This window comes from Oncorhynchus mykiss, chromosome 10 (assembly GCF_013265735.2).
Source record: "Oncorhynchus mykiss isolate Arlee chromosome 10, USDA_OmykA_1.1, whole genome shotgun sequence".
In the NCBI taxonomy this organism is placed as follows: Eukaryota; Metazoa; Chordata; class Actinopteri; order Salmoniformes; family Salmonidae; genus Oncorhynchus; species Oncorhynchus mykiss.
Window position 1 is genome coordinate 87,361,765 of NC_048574.1, and position 17,583 is coordinate 87,379,347.

Sequence of the window (17,583 nt, forward strand, 5' to 3'; positions counted from 1 at the left end):
ACATTAGTTATATTATTAGTAGTATTACATTAGTAATATTAGTAGTATTACACCAGTTACATTAGTAATATTAGTAGTATTACACCAGTTACATTAGTAGTATTACATAGTTATATTACATTAGTAGTATTACATTAGTTATATTATTAGTAGTATTACATTAGTAATATTATTAGTAGTATTACATTAGTAATATTATTAGTAGTATTACATTAGTAATATTATTAGTAGTATTACATTAGTTATATTATTAGTAGTATTACATTAGTAATATTAGTAGTATTACACCAGTTACATTAGTTATATTAGTAGTATTACATTAGTAATATTAGTAGTATTATATTAGTTATATTAGTAGTATTATATTAGTTATATTAGTAGTATTATATGAGTTATATTAGTAGTATTACCAGGTACTTTAGACCAGAGCCCAATGTTCCCCCTCACCTCTGCCTCGGCAGCAATCAGGTACTTGGACTTCTTCCCTGGTGTACTTCTGATGAGCTCCAACAGACCATCCTCATCCAGGATCTTTGTTCCAAACCCCTCCGCCTGGAGACAGAGGAGAGAGAGGAGAGAGAGGAGAGAGGAGCTATATTGAAAAAAAACTGAGGTCAAAGGGAGAGAACGAGAGAGAGAACGAGAGAGAGAGCGAACGAGAGAGAGAGAACGAGAGAGAGAGAGAACGAGAGAGAGAGAGAACGAGAGAGAGAGAGAACGAGAGAGAACGAGAGAGAGAGAAAACGAGAGAGAGAGAAAACGAGAGAGAGAGAAAACGAGAGAGAGAGAAAACGAGAGAGAGAGAAAACGAGAGAGAAAACGAGAGAGAGAAAACGAGAGAGAACGAGAGAGAGAACGAGAGAGAGAACGAGAGAGAGAACGAGAGAGAGAAAACGAGAGAGAAAACGAGAGAGAAAACGAGAGAGAAAACGAGAGAGAAAACGAGAGAGAGAAAACGAGAGAGAGAGAAAATGAGAGAAAACGAGAGAGAAAACGAGAGAGAGAACGAGAGAGAGAAAACGAGAGAGAGAGAAAACGAGAGAGAGAAAACGAGAGAGAGAAAACGAGAGAGAGAAAACGAGAGAGAGAAAACGAGAGAGAGAAAACGAGAGAGAGAAAACGAGAGAGAGAACGAGAGAGCGAAAACGAGAACGAGAGAACGAGAGAGAGAGATTGAAAGAGACAGAGAGAAAACGAGAGAGAGATTGAAAGAGACAGAGAGAAAACGAGAGAGAGATTGAAAGAGAGAGAGAAAACGAGAGAGAGATTGAAAGAGACAGAGAGAAAACGAGAGAGAGAGATTGAAAGAGACAGAGAGAAAACGAGAGAGATTGAAAGAGACAGAGAGAAAACGAGAGAGAGAGATTGAAAGAGACAGAGAGAGAACGAGAGAGAGAGATTGAAAGAGACAGAGAGAGAACGAGAGAGAGAGATTGAAAGAGACAGAGAGAACGAGAGAGAGATTGAAAGAGACAGAGAGAACGAGAGAGAGAGATTGAAAGAGACAGAGAGAAAACGAGACAGAGATTGAAAGAGACAGAGAGAACGAGAGAGAGAGATTGAAAGAGACAGAGAGAGAACGAGAGAGAGATTGAAAGAGACAGAGAGAACGAGAGAGAGATTGAAAGAGACAGAGAGAACGAGAGAGAGAGAAAATGAGAGAAAACGAGAGAGAAAACGAGAGAGAGAACGAGAGAGAGAAAACGAGAGAGAGAGAAAACGAGAGAGAGAAAACGAGAGAGAGAAAACGAGAGAGAGAAAACGAGAGAGAGAAAACGAGAGAGAGAAAACGAGAGAGAGAAAACGAGAGAGAGAACGAGAGAGCGAAAACGAGAACGAGAGAACGAGAGAGAGAGATTGAAAGAGACAGAGAGAAAACGAGAGAGAGATTGAAAGAGAGAGAGAAAACGAGAGAGAGATTGAAAGAGAGAGAGAAAACGAGAGAGAGAGATTGAAAGAGACAGAGAGAAAACGAGAGAGAGAGATTGAAAGAGACAGAGAGAAAACGAGAGAGATTGAAAGAGACAGAGAGAAAACGAGAGAGAGAGATTGAAAGAGACAGAGAGAGAACGAGAGAGAGAGATTGAAAGAGACAGAGAGAACGAGAGAGAGATTGAAAGAGACAGAGAGAACGAGAGAGAGAGATTGAAAGAGACAGAGAGAAAACGAGACAGAGATTGAAAGAGACAGAGAGAACGAGAGAGAGAGATTGAAAGAGACAGAGAGAGAACGAGAGAGAGATTGAAAGAGACAGAGAGAACGAGAGAGAGATTGAAAGAGACAGAGAGAACGAGAGAGAGATTGAAAGAGACAGAGAGAACGAGAGAGAGATTGAAAGAGACAGAGAGAACGAGAGAGAGATTGAAAGAGACAGAGAGAGAACGAGAGAGAGATTGAAAGAGAGAGAGAGAACGAGAGAGAGATTGAAAGAGACAGAGAGAAAACGAGAAGGAGAGAACGAGAGAGAGATTGAAAGAGACAGAGAGAGGTGAACCTTTTGTGCACCTTCTCAGTCTTGGCGACTCCTCCATCTCTGCCCATCACCAGGTATGTCGTCCTCTTACTGATGTTACCGGTCACCTTCCCTCCATAGCGCTCTATCAGGGACTTCGCATCCTCGCGTTCCATACTCTCCAACACACCAGAGATCACAAACACACCACCCTCCAGGCAGTTCTCTGCTCCCTGCACACACACAGGTTATACACACACACACACACACAAGTGTTATAGTGGTTACAGTGGGTATGTGTTTAGACCCCCCTGTGGGTATGTGTTTATACCCCCCTGTGGGTATGTGTTTAGATCCCAGTGGGTGTGTTTAGACACCAGTGGGTGTGTGTTTAGACCCCAGTGGGTATGTGTTTATACCCCCCTGTGGGTATGTGTTTATACCCCCCTGTGGGTATGCGTTTATACCCCCCTGTGGGTATGCGTTTATACCCCCCTGTGGGTATGCGTTTAGATCCCAGTGGGTGTGCGTTTAGACCCCAGTGGGTGTGCGTTTAGACCCCAGTGGGTGTGTGTTTAGACCCCCCTGTGGGTGTGTGTTTATACCCCCCTGTGGGTGTGTGTTTATACCCCCCTGTGGGTGTGTGTTTATACCCCCCTGTGGGTGTGTGTTTATACCCCCCTGTGGGTGTGTGTTTATACCCCCCTGTGGGTATGTGTTTATACCCCCCTGTGGGTATGTGTTTATACCCCCCTGTGGGTATGTGTTTATACCCCCCTGTGGGTATGTGTTTATACCCCCCTGTGGGTATGTGTTTATACCCCCCTGTGGGTATGTGTTTATACCCCAGTGGGTATGTGTTTAGACCCCAGTGGGTATGTGTTTAGACCCCAGTGGGTATGTGTTTAGACCCCAGTGGGTATGTGTTTAGACCCCAGTGGGTATGTGTTTAGACCCCAGTGGGTATGTGTTTAGATCCCAGTGGGTATGTGTTTAGACCCCAGTGGGTATGTGTTTATACCCCAGTGGGTATGTGTTTAGACCCCAGTGGGTATGTGTTTATACCCCAGTGGGTATGTGTTTATACCCCAGTGGGTATGTGTTTAGACCCCAGTGGGTATGTGTTTAGACCCCAGTGGGTATGTGTTTAGATCCCAGTGGGTATGTGTTTAGACCCCAGTGGGTATGTGTTTAGACCCCAGTGGGTATGTGTTTAGATCCCAGTGGGTATGTGTTTAGACACCAGTGGGTATGTGTTTATACCCCAGTGGGTATGTGTTTATACCCCCCTGTGGGTATGTGTTTATACCCCCCTGTGGGTATCTGTTTATACCCCCCTGTGGGTGTGTGTTTATACCCCCCTGTGGGTGTGTGTTTAGACCCCAGTGGGTATGTGTGTATACCCCCCTGTGGGTGTGTGTTTATACCCCCCTGTGGGTGTGTGTTTATACCCCCCTGTGGGTGTGTGTTTATACCCCCCTGTGGGTGTGTGTTTATACCCCCCTGTGGGTGTGTGTTTATACCCCCCTGTGGGTGTGTGTTTAGACCCCAGTGGGTATGTGTTTAGACCCCAGTGGGTATGTGTTTATACCCCTGTGGGTATGTGTTTATACCCCCCTGTGGGTATGTGTTTATACCCCCCTGTGGGTATGTGTTTATACCCCCCTGTGGGTGTGTGTTTATACCCCCCTGTGGGTGTGTGTTTATACCCCCCTGTGGGTGTGTGTTTATACCCCCCTGTGGGTGTGTGTTTAGACCCCAGTGGGTGTGTGTTTATACCCCCCTGTGGGTGTGTGTTTATACCCCCCTGCGGGTGTGTGTTTATACCCCCCTGTGGGTGTGTGTTTATACCCCCCTGTGGGTGTGTGTTTATACCCCCCTGTGGGTGTGTGTTTATACCCCCCTGTGGGTGTGTGTTTATACCCCCCTGTGGGTATGTGTTTATACCCCCCTGTGGGTATGTGTTTAGATCCCAGTGGGTATGTGTTTATACCCCCCTGTGGGTATGTGTTTATAGATCCCAGTGGGTATGTGTTTAGATCCCAGTGGGTATGTGTTTATACCCCCCTGTGGGTATGTGTTTATACCCCCCTGTGGGTATGTGTTTATACCCCCCTGTGGGTATGTGTTTAGATCCCAGTGGGTATGTGTTTATACCCCCTGTGGGTATGTGTTTATAGATCCCAGTGGGTGTGTGTTTAGATCCCAGTGGGTATGTGTTTAGATCCCAGTGGGTATGTGTTTATACCCCCCTGTGGGTATGTGTTTATACCCCCCTGTGGGTATGTGTTTAGATCCCAGTGGGTATGTGTTTATACCCCAGTGGGTATGTGTTTAGACCCCAGTGGGTATGGGTTTAGACCCCAGTGGGTATGTGTTTATACCCCCCTGTGGGTATGTGTTTATAGATCCCAGTGGGTGTGTGTTTAGATCCCAGTGGGTATGTGTTTAGATCCCAGTGGGTATGGGTTTAGACCCCAGTGGGTATGGGTTTAGACCCCAGTGGGTATGGGTTTAGATCCCAGGGCTGTGTGTTTGTCTTACAGTGGGTATGTGTTTAGATCCCAGGGCTGTGTGTTTGTCTTACAGTGGGTATGTGTTTAGATCCCAGGACTGTGTGTTTGTCTTACAGTGGTATGTGTTTAGATCCCAGGGCTGTGTGTTTGTCTTACAGTGGGTATGGGTTTAGATCCCAGGGCTGTGTGTTTGTCTTACAGTGGGTATGGGTTTAGATCCCAGGGCTCTGGGTCCGTCTCGGTTCAGGAAACTACGGAAGGCTGAGGAGTTCCCTCGCTTCTTCTCTGATTCCTCTGGACTGGTACTCTGGACACACACACACACGGTTACACAGAGTCACAGTTACACACAGTCACAGTCAGGAAGTCAGTCACACAGTCACAGAGTCACAGTTACACACAGTCACAGTCAGGAAGTCACAGTCACAGAGTCACAGTTACACACAGTCACAGTCAGGAAGTCAGTCACACAGTCACAGAGTCACAGTTACACACAGTCACAGTCAGGAAGTCACAGTCACACAGTCACACAGTCACACAGTCAGGAAGTCACAGTCACAGAGTCACTCACAGTCACAGTTTTGGGTTATTTTCTTTAGACGATAACTGTTGATGTAAAACGTTTCACCTCTTTCTTGGGGGAGGTTTTAAGAGTCGTGGGTGTGGTCACCATGGTTACACTTCCTGTTTTGAGCTTGGACTTCCTGTCTGTGCTCGAAGGGGTTAGGAACTCCTTTTTGGGAGAGACGGACGCGTTGATACTCAGATTTGTCTTGCCTCCTCCGTCCTCTTCCTCCTCCCTTTTCTTCATCATGGACAGTTTGGAACTGGTCTTAACAAGAGGGGGGACCTTTTTAGGGGACGGACCGATCACGTCCTGGTTGTGATCCCGCCCATTGGACTGTGATTGGCTGGCAGTGCTGCTGTGGGAGGAGTTAGCGCTGCTTTTGTTGGCTGACATGGCAGACCCCAGATCCTCACCAGAGTATTTACGAGCCTGGATACACACACACACACACACACACACACACACACACACACATATATATAAATATATATAGAGACATGTTGAATCTTTCAGAGAGAGACAGAGAGAGTTTGTAGTGTGTGTGTGTGTGTGTGTGTACTCTTCACCTTTTTGGCGTGTGGTTGTTGGTCCAACATGGCCAGCGTCTTGGCAAACTCCTCGTCCTCGTGGACCTGCCTCTCCAACTCCATGTCCTCGTCCATCTGTAGCTGCTGGGCGATGACCTCATCAGTCAGCGACTCATCAGGGTCCTGAGAGAGCTGGACAAACAACACACAGTGGTCAACAACGACAACCAGTCGACTAGTCAGACTACACCTGGGTCTCATCAACAACAGCTAGTCAGACTACACACTAGACCTGGGTCTCATCAACAACAACTAGTCAGACTACACACTAGACCTGGGCCTCATCAACAACAACTAGTCAGACTACACACTAGACCTGGGTCTCATCAACAACAACTAGTCAGACTACACACTAGACCTGGGCCTCATCAACAACAACTAGTCAACTAGTCAGACTACACACTAGCCCTGGGTACTGAGAAGGCTGGAGGGAGAGTAGAGAGAGAGTTTTCCTCACAGTTTTCCTCTTGGTACTGGCCACCAGTTTCCTGTCCGAGCGCTGCACACTCCCACTGCCAAAGTAGTCCAGGACAGAGGTGGGGGTGCGTTTGGTCTGCGGGGGCGCTGATTTAGGGGTGACGGGGGCTGGAGGAGACTTCTTCATCCCTCCTTTCCCTGTGGCGGGAACAAGGGTGGGTTTCGGGGGGGACCTGTGGATCTCTTTGGTCCTGGGGCGGGCCTTCCCTGGTTTGGGCACTCCATTACCCTGGGGCTTAGCCTGGGACTTCTTCAGAGACAGGAAGTTATCGCTGTCTGAATCTACAGAGGGGAGGAGAGAGGGGGGGGGGGGGGGGGGAGAGAGAAAGAGAGAGACAGAAAGAGAGAGACAGAGAGAGAGAAAGAGACAGAGAGAGAGAAAGAGAGAGAGAGAGAGAGAGAAAGAGACAGAGAGAGAGAAAGAGAGAGAGACAGAGAGAGAGAAAGAGAGAGAGACAGAGAGACAGAGAGAGAGACAGAGAGAGAGAGAAAGAGAGAGAGAGAGAGAGAGAGACAGAGAGAGAGACAGAGGCAGAGAGAGGCAGAGAAACAGGAGGGAAAATAAATAGAGTCTGTCAGGATGATTCATATTCTGATCTGTTACTAGAGTCTGTCAGGATGATTCATATTCTGATCTGTTACTAGAGTCTGTCAGGATGATTCATATTCTGATCTGTTACTAGAGTCTGTCAGGATGATTCATATTCTGATACGTTACTAGAGTCTGTCAGGATGATTCATATTCTGATACGTTACTAGAGTCTGTCAGGATGATTCATATTCTGATCTGTTACTAGAGTCTGTCAGGATGATTCATATTCTGATCTGTTACTAGAGTCTGTCAGGATGATTCATATTCTGATACGTTACTAGAGTCTGTCAGGATGATTCATATTCTGATCTGTTACTAGAGTCTGTCAGGATGATTCATATTCTGATCTGTTACTAGAGTCTGTCAGGATGATTCATATTCTGATACGTTACTAGAGTCTGTCAGGATGATTCATATTCTGATACGTTACTAGAGTCTGTCAGGATGATTCATATTCTGATACGTTACTAGAGTCTGTCAGGATGATTCATATTCTGATACGTTACTAGAGTCTGTCAGGATGATTCATATTCTGATACGTTACTAGAGTCTGTCAGGATGATTCATATTCTGATACACGTTACTAGAGTCTGTCAGGATGATTCATATTCTCCCGTTTAGTTCTGGTATTCTGCCGTTATTTCCGGTACGTCCCGGTATTCTCCCGTTATGGAGTCTCGTCTGTCTCACCTGTCTCAGAGACGTACTGCACAGGGTCTTTCTTGGCAGGAGGAAGAGGAGCCGGAGGAAGAGGAGGGTTTGGTTTCTGGGCCTTCTGCTTCACTACCTCCTCCTCAGAGTCTACAGGAGGGAGTGGGGGGGAAAGGGAGGGAGGTGGCGAGGGAGGGAGGGAGGGAGGGAGGGGGGGGGGGGAGAGGGAGGGGGGGAGGAGAGAGGGAGGGGGAAAGGGAGAGAGGGAAGTAGGGGGAGAGGGAGGGAGGGAGGTAGGGGGAGAGGGAGGGAGGGAGGGAGGTAGGGGGAGAGGGAGGGAGGGAGGGAGGTAGGGGGAGAGGGAGGGAGGGAGGGAGGGAGGGAGGGAGGGAGGGAGGGAGGGAGGGAGGGAGGGAGGGAGGGAGGGAGGGAGGGAGGGAGGGAGGGAGAGAGGGAGAGAGGGGAGGATGTTTGGTGATGACAACAACAAAAATAGCCAAGTGACTAACTTAACCATTACCTTGTGTTGTAGACATGAGACCAGACACAAGCAGCTGGTTAGTGGCTGGAGTGAACAACAGGAAACCCTCCTTAAGACTCGGGAGGAAACCCTCCTTAACCTCGGGAGGAAACCCTCCTTAACCTCGGGAGGAAACCCTCCTTAACCTCGGGAGGAAACCCTCCTTAACTTTAGACTCGACGGACTCTTACAAAGAAGTAATTAGTTTCAGAAACCCCCCTGCAGGATGACCCCCATATTCTAAGATAACAGCCAGAGAAGGTGTTGTTTTTTCCCAGAAACCCCCTGCGGATGACCCCCATATTCTAAGATAACAGCCAGAGAAGGTGTTGTTTTTCCCCAGAAACCCCACTGCAGGATGACCCCCATATTCTAAGATAACAGCCAGAGAAGGTGTTGTTTTTTCCCCCGAAGTCATCATTATTACCTGACTCAATGACCATTAAATGGCCCAGAGGTTCATTCATAATTATTACCTGACACAATGACCATTAAATGGCCCACATAGGGAAAGTCATCATTATTACCTGACTCAATGACCATTAAATGGCCCAGAGAGGAGCAGTCATCATTATTACCTGACTCAATGACCATTAAATGGCCCACAGGTTCAGTCATCATTATTACCTGACTCAATGACCATTAAATGGCCCAGAGGTCCAGTCATCATTATTACCAGCCAGAGGTTCAGTCATCATTATTACCAGTCAGAGGTTCAGTCATCATTATTACCTGACTCAATGACCATTAAAATGGCCCACAGAGGGGCAGTCATCATTATTACCTGACTCAATGACCATTAAATGGCCCAGAGGTCCAGTCATCATTATTACCAGTCAGAGGTTCAGTCATCATTATTACCTGACTCAATGACCATTAAATGGCCCACAGAGGGGCAATCATCATTATTACCAGTCAGAGGTTCAGTCATCATTATTACCAGTCAGAGGTTCAGTCATCATTATTACCAGTCAGAGGGGCAGTCATCATTATTACCTGACTCAATGACCATTAAATGGCCCAGAGGTCCAGTCATCATTATTACCAGCCAGAGGTTCAGTCATCATTATTACCTGACTCAATGACCATTAAATGGCCCAGAGGTTCAGTCATCATTATTACCAGTCAGAGGTCCAGTCATCATTATTACCTGACTCAATGACCATTAAATGGCCAGAGGTCCAGTCATCATTATTACCAGTCAGAGGTTCAGTCATCATTATTACCTGACTCAATGACCATTAAATGGCCCAGAGGGACAGTCATCATTATTACCAGCCAGAAGGGCAGTCATCATTATTACCAGTCAGAGGTTCAGTCATCATTATTACCAGTCAGAGGTCCAGTCATCATTATTACCAGTCAGAGGTCCAGTCATCATTATTACCAGTCAGAGGGACAGTCATCATTATTACCAGTCAGAGGTCCAGTCATCATTATTACCAGTCAGAGGTTCAGTCATCATTATTACCAGTCAGAGGTCCAGTCATCATTATTACCAGTCAGAGGTTCAGTCATCATTATTACCAGCCAGAGGGGCAGTCATCATTATTACCAGTCAGAGGTTCAGTCATCATTATTACCAGTCAGAGGTTCAGTCATCATTATTACCAGTCAGAGGTCCAGTCATCATTATTACCAGTCAGAGGTCCAGTCATCATTATTACCAGTCAGAGGGACAGTCATCATTATTACCAGTCAGAGGTTCAGTCATCATTATTACCAGTCAGAGGTCCAGTCATCATTATTACCAGTCAGAGGTTCAGTCATCATTATTACCAGTCAGAGGTCCAGTCATCATTATTACCAGTCAGAGGTTCAGTCATCATTATTACCAGTCAGAGGTTCAGTCATCATTATTACCAGTCAGAGGTCCAGTCATCATTATTACCAGTCAGAGGTCCAGTCATCATTATTACCAGCCAGAGGGACAGTCATCATTATTACCAGCCAGAGGGACAGTCATCATTATTACCAGCCAGAGGTCCAGTCATCATTATTACCAGTCAGAGGTTCAGTCATCATTATTACCAGCCAGAGGTCCAGTCATCATTATTACCAGCCAGAGGTCCAGTCATCATTATTACCAGCCAGAGGTCCAGTCATCATTATTACCAGCCAGAGGTCCAGTCATCATTATTACCAGCCAGAGGTCCAGTCATCATTATTACCAGTCAGAGGTCCAGTCATCATTATTACCAGCCAGAGGGACAGTCATCATTATTACCAGCCAGAGGTCCAGTCATCATTATTACCAGCCAGAGGTCCAGTCATCATTATTACCAGCCAGAGGTCCAGTCATCATTATTACCAGCCAGAGGTCCAGTCATCATTATTACCAGCCAGAGGTCCAGTCATCATTATTACCTGTCAGAGGTTCAGTCATCATTATTACCAGTCAGAGGTCCAGTCATCATTATTACCTGTCAGAGGTTCAGTCATCATTATTACCAGTCAGAGGTCCAGTCATCATTATTACCAGCCAGAGGTCCAGTCATCATTATTACCAGCCAGAGGTCCAGTCATCATTATTACCTGTCAGAGGTTCAGTCATCATTATTACCAGTCAGAGGTCCAGTCATCATTATTACCTGTCAGAGGTTCAGTCATCATTATTACCAGCCAGAGGTCCAGTCATCATTATTACCAGCCAGAGGTCCAGTCATCATTATTACCTGTCAGAGGTTCAGTCATCATTATTACCAGTCAGAGGTCCAGTCATCATTATTACCAGCCAGAGGTCCAGTCATCATTATTACCAGCCAGAGGTCCAGTCATCATTATTACCTGTCAGAGGTTCAGTCATCATTATTACCAGTCAGAGGTTCAGTCATCATTATTACCAGTCAGAGGTTCAGTCATCATTATTACCAGTCAGAGGTCCAGTCATCATTATTACCAGTCAGAGGTCCAGTCATCATTATTACCAGTCAGAGGTTCAGTCATCATTATTACCAGTCAGAGGTCCAGTCATCATTATTACCAGTCAGAGGTCCAGTCATCATTATTACCAGTCAGAGGTCCAGTCATCATTATTACCAGTCAGAGGTCCAGTCATCATTATTACCAGTCAGAGGGACAGTCATCATTATTACCAGTCAGAGGGACAGTCATCATTATTACCAGCCAGAGGTTCAGTCATCATTATTACCAGTCAGAGGTCCAGTCATCATTATTACCAGTCAGAGGTCCAGTCGTCATTATTACCAGTCAGAGGTCCAGTCATCATTATTACCAGTCAGAGGTTCAGTCATCATTATTACCAGTCAGAGGTCCAGTCATCATTATTACCAGTCAGAGGTCCAGTCGTCATTATTACCAGTCAGAGGTCCAGTCGTCATTATTACCAGTCAGAGGTCCAGTCATCATTATTACCAGTCAGAGGTTCAGTCATCATTATTACCAGTCAGAGGTCCAGTCGTCATTATTACCAGTCAGAGGTCCAGTCATCATTATTACCTGACTCGATGACAGCACGCCTCTTTCTCTTTTTATCATTGTCCTTCTTCTTCTTCTTCTCCACCTTGGGGCTGGTGATCTGGAACACATCATCCTCATCATCATCCTCCTCACCAGCATCATTATTATCATCATCACCACCATCATCATCATCATCCTCACCACCATCACCACCATCCACATCATCATCATCCTCATCCTGTTCACCACCATGGTCATTATAATCATAGTCATTGAAGTCGTGAGCTTAGCAGTGTGGTTGGGGTTAAGAAAGTGTAGAAATAAGTGGGATTTAGCACTTTGTGGCTATAGAAGCTAGCGCCGACCAGTTCACTAACTAGACTCTGGTTTATATTAATACCTTGGTGGTCGACCAGTTCACTGACTAGAGACTCTGGTTTATAATAATACCTTGGTGGTCGACCAGTTCACTGACTAGAGACTCTGGTTTATAATAAATACCTTGGTGGTCGACCAGTTCACTGACTAGAGACTCTGGTTTATAATAATACCTTGGTGGTCGACCAGTTCACTGACTAGAGACTCTGGTTTATATTAATACCTTGGTGGTCGACCAGTTCACTGACTAGAGACTCTGGTTTATAATAATACCTTGGTGGTCGACCAGTTCACTGACTAGAGACTCTGGTTTATATTAATACCTTGGTGGTCGACCAGTTCACTGACTAGAGACTCTGGTTTATAATAATACCTTGGTGGTCGACCAGTTCACTGACTAGAGACTCTGGTTTATAATAATACCTTGGTGGTCGACCAGTTCACTGACTAGAGACTCTGGTTTATAATAAATACCTTGGTGGTCGACCAGTTCACTGACTAGAGACTCTGGTTTATAATAAATACCTTGGTGGTCGACCAGTTCTCTGACTAGAGACTCTGGTTTATAATAAATACCTTGGTGGTCGACCAGTTCACTGACTAGAGACTCTGGTTTATAATAATACCTTGGTGGTCGACCAGTTCACTGACTAGAGACTCTGGTTTATAATAAATACCTTGGTGGTCGACCAGTTCACTGACTAGAGACTCTGGTTTATAATAATACCTTGGTGGTCGACCAGTTCACTGACTAGAGACTCTGGTTTATATTAATACCTTGGTGGTCGACCAGTTCACTGACTAGAGACTCTGGTTTATATTAATACCTTGGTGGTCGACCAGTTCACTGACTAGAGACTCTGGTTTATATTAATACCTTGGTGGTCGACCAGTTCACTGACTAGAGACTCTGGTTTATATTAATACCTTGGTGGTCGACCAGTTCACTGACTAGAGACTCTGGTTTATATTAATACCTTGGTGGTCGACCAGTTCACTGACTAGAGACTCTGGTTTATATTAATACCTTGGTGGTCGACCAGTTCACTGACTAGAGACTCTGGTTTATATTAATACCTTGGTGGTCGACCAGTTCACTGACTAGAGACTCTGGTTTATATTAATACCTTGGTGGTCGACCAGTTCACTGACTAGAGACTCTGGTTTATATTAATACCTTGGTGGTCGACCAGTTCACTGACTAGAGACTCTGGTTTATATTAATACCTTGGTGGTCGACCAGTTCACTGACTAGAGACTCTGGTTTATATTAATACCTTGGTGGTCGACCAGTTCACTGACTAGAGACTCTGGTTTATATTAATACCTTGGTGGTCGACCAGTTCACTGACTAGAGACTCTGGTTTATATTAATACCTTGGTGGTCGACCAGTTCACTGACTAGAGACTCTGGTTTATAATAATACCTCGGTGGTCGACCAGTTCACTGACTAGAGACTCTGGTTTATATTAATACCTTGGTGGTCGACCAGTTCACTGACTAGAGACTCTGGTTTATATTAATACCTTGGTGGTCGACCAGTTCACTGACTAGAGACTCTGGTTTATATTAATACCTTGGTGGTCGACCAGTTCACTGACTAGAGACTCTGGTTTATATTAATACCTTGGTGGTCGACCAGTTCACTGACTAGAGACTCTGGTTTATATTAATACCTTGGTGGTCGACCAGTTCACTGACTAGAGACTCTGGTTTATAATAATACCTCGGTGGTCGACCAGTTCACTGACTAGAGACTCTGGTTTATATTAATACCTTGGTGGTCGACCAGTTCACTGACTAGAGACTCTGGTTTATATTAATACCTTGGTGGTCGACCAGTTCACTGACTAGAGACTCTGGTTTATATTAATACCTTGGTGGTCGACCAGTTCACTGACTAGAGACTCTGGTTTATATTAATACCTTGGTGGTCGACCAGTTCACTGACTAGAGACTCTGGTCCTTGGTGGTCGACCAGTTCACTGACTAGAGACTCTGGTTTATATTAATACCTTGGTGGTAGACCAGTTCACTGACTAGAGACTCTGGTTTATATTAATACCTTGGTGGTCGACCAGTTCACTGACTAGAGACTCTGGTTTATATTAATACCTTGGTGGTAGACCAGTTCACTGACTAGAGACTCTGGTTTATATTAATACCTTGGTGGTAGACCAGTTCACTGACTAGAGACTCTGGTTTATAATAAATACCTTGGTGGTCGACCAGTTCACTGACTAGAGACTCTGGTTTATATTAATACCTTGGTGGTCGACCAGTTCACTGACTAGAGACTCTGGTTTATAATAATACCTTGGTGGTCGACCAGTTCACTGACTAGAGACTCTGGTTTATATTAATACCTTGGTGGTCGACCAGTTCACTGACTAGAGACTCTGGTTTATATTAATACCTTGGTGGTCGACCAGTTCACTGACTAGAGACTCTGGTTTATATTAATACCTTGGTGGTCGACCAGTTCACTGACTAGAGACTCTGGTTTATATTAATACCTTGGTGGTTGACCAGTTCACTGACTAGAGACTCTGGTTTATATTAATACCTTGGTGGCCGACCAGTTCACTGACTAGAGACTCTGGTTTATATTAATACCTTGGTGGTCGACCAGTTCACTGACTAGAGACTCTGGTTTATAATAAATACCTTGGTGGTCGACCAGTTCACTGACTAGAGACTCTGGTTTATAATAATACCTTGGTGGTCGACCAGTTCACTGACTAGAGACTCTGGTTTATAATAATACCTTGGTGGTCGACCAGTTCACTGACTAGAGACTCTGGTTTATATTAATACCTTGGTGACAGGTTTCTTCTTCTTCACTTCTTCGTCTGTTGAGACAGATTGCTTCTTCTTCTTCTTCGTGGATTCCTTCTCTGTGTTCAGGGTTCCATCCTGAGATGGTTTCTGTGCTGCGGGTTTGCTTGATACAAAGAACCGCCTGATGTCCTAAGAATGGAAGGGGAGGGGGAGAGGAGAGAGTAAATGAGTCCACTGAGCCTAATTGACACCCTATTCCCTATATAATGCACTACAGGGCTCTGGTTAAAAGTAAATAGTGCACTGTATAGGAATATGGTGTAATTTGGGATCTATCCTAGACGTTAAATGACAGTTGATTTGAAGACATGCATTGCTACGTCACACATGAGCGATATGTTGCGTGGACAGATACAGTATCTAGTTCTGGTACAATCACATACTTAAACTTTACTTAACTAGGCAAATCAGTTAATTAACGGCCTACCCCGGACTACGGTGGGCAAAAACTGCGCGACCCTATGGGACTCCCAATCACGGCCGGATGTGATGCGGCCTGGATTCGAACCAGGGACTGCAGTTGCCTAAGAGAGCTGCGCCATTTCGGGAGCCCAATTTAGCTGCATGAGTTGCTGTAGTTCTAGTACCATCGCATATTTTATCTTTGTGATCTGCCCATGTAAAAATGCCACTTGATGCCATAATTTTGTTGTCAGTATTGACAAGACGACTGTCGCTTTGCTGTTTGCAATGTAAACAACTGACTTTGCAAAGATAGTCAGCTTCATGCATTGTTTTCATCAGCATGATAGCTAGTGAGTTAGCTAGAAATCCTACTGAAACAACCAAATAGGGCAACTACGGGTTGGGATCTAGTTGGCTTAACTACCTTACTCGGTACATTCGTGCGTCCTCTAAAACAGTAACATGCGTCCTAACGTTAGCTGACATATGCGTTTCTATGCAATACTGAATCACTTGTGTTGTTGCTGTTGTCAGGGAATGAGTTGTTGATTTGGACCTACGATGCATAGACGCCGTGACTTACCATAATCCACGACAAAATAAATGAGTTTTTCTTATTGATCGTGACGAGACTAGTTTACACGAGCAGCTCCTTTAAAAAAAATAACAAATCCTCCTTGGCGCGAAGTGTGATCAGAGCGGAAGAGGAAGTGGAAGAGGAAGAGGCCCATGTCGGGGGAAAACGTGTCTCCCTCCAGCAGGTGGCGTTTTAGTCGTTGTTTCACTCATCAGGCATCAAGTCGTTTTTAATGTGTGGACGTCAATAAGAGTGTCGAATTTAATCAACAACAACAGACAAAATGGTTGATTTGTTACGTGACGTTTCTTTTTTTAATTATATAATGTAAGTTTAAGTTGTTACGAATGTACCGGTATAAGTAGGACACGTCACATCCCGGCAACTTTGAGAATAAACACTTTATATAACGGAGATGTTTATTTAATGTATTTCTCCTTTATGTAACCAGGTAGGCCAGTTGAGAACAAGTTCTCATTTATAACTGCGACCCTGACCAAGATAAAGCACAGCAGTGCGACACATCTACCGGAGATGTTTATGCATATCTCTAGCAGGAGGCTACTAGTAGCATAGGATCTCTCCACATGTTCATCCTGAGACACTCTGATCGTATGTTTTATATTGATCCAGGTGATATGGGACCCTGATTTAACGTTCATTGTTCATGTGTTTATCTTTCACGGAAGATTCTTTATCCATAAAATGAAGAGAACAAACCCCTTGCTTCACATTCTCTCTTAAATAATTTAAATATTATTTAGAAATGATCAGTAAATGTAAAAACAAAATAGCCATCCACACCGTAAAAGTATTTAACAAATTGAAAATTATTCTTGATATGTTAGGTTTATGTACTCTTGTTTGTATATATATATATTTTTTTTAATTGTTGTGTTCATAATTAATATATATATATTTAAATCGCATCTCTCCACATTGAAAACAGGCGGTTTCGTGTATTCATTACGCCGATTCTGTTGCATAAAGTTGATTAAACGGAAGCAAATGGAACGAAACGGGGAGGAACCCACCCTGCATTTGTCCAATAGAAAACTCTCGTTCTGATCCGTTTGATTCCGTTTGGTTCTTTTAAAGGGAAAACGGTGCAAATCAAATATGATCGGTCACATACACACATACACATCAGATGTTATTGCGGGTGTAGTGGAATGCTTGGTTCTTAAACTGTTTTCGTAATGAATACGACCCGGAAGCTACGCCTCAATGTGTTTCATTGATGAGGACACAGCCAGCACAGTTTATAAAGACGATAATTCGTATTCTAGCTCAGGTAAACTGCTCCAAAACTTTATTTAATTCATATGGCCTTTTTACAACGTTTGCACGCGTGTCTACAGACCCCGTTTGACGCAGGTATAAAGCTGTGTTAAGATAATTTTTTTCTTCTAAATATTTTTCGATTTTGTATTTTATTTTCGTTTTAATAACGAGGGAAGTCTATGTTAGCTGTGTAAATGTTGTATGTGCGAATGTGAACGGTCCGAACGACTCAGACGTTGACAACTATAGACAGACCTGCAGTTTGAAGACCTGCCACCACTCTCACCTCTTTCCCACGAGCAGGAAAGGACCGT

The 17,583-nt window shown here is 44.5% G+C and overlaps 1 protein-coding gene across 1 annotated transcript in view; it reads right to left on the minus strand.

Annotated features, from left to right (window-relative positions):
- LOC110511546 (replication factor C subunit 1) overlaps positions 1 to 16,137 on the minus strand; it is a 56,382-nt gene extending 40,245 nt beyond the window's left edge. Inside the window, exons 1-10 of the mRNA XM_036934405.1 lie at positions 15,992 to 16,137; positions 14,980 to 15,132; positions 11,823 to 11,901; positions 7,883 to 7,993; positions 6,581 to 6,882; positions 6,103 to 6,255; positions 5,597 to 5,965; positions 5,168 to 5,275; positions 2,506 to 2,685; positions 448 to 552 (exon numbers count right to left, since the gene is read on the minus strand). Of these exons, the coding sequence (XP_036790300.1) occupies positions 448 to 552; positions 2,506 to 2,685; positions 5,168 to 5,275; positions 5,597 to 5,965; positions 6,103 to 6,255; positions 6,581 to 6,882; positions 7,883 to 7,993; positions 11,823 to 11,901; positions 14,980 to 15,132; positions 15,992 to 15,994 (1,563 nt within the window). The 5' untranslated portion in view covers positions 15,995 to 16,137. The remainder of the gene's footprint in view (positions 1 to 447; positions 553 to 2,505; positions 2,686 to 5,167; positions 5,276 to 5,596; positions 5,966 to 6,102; positions 6,256 to 6,580; positions 6,883 to 7,882; positions 7,994 to 11,822; positions 11,902 to 14,979; positions 15,133 to 15,991) is intronic.
- Positions 16,138 to 17,583: the final 1,446 nt, after the last annotated feature.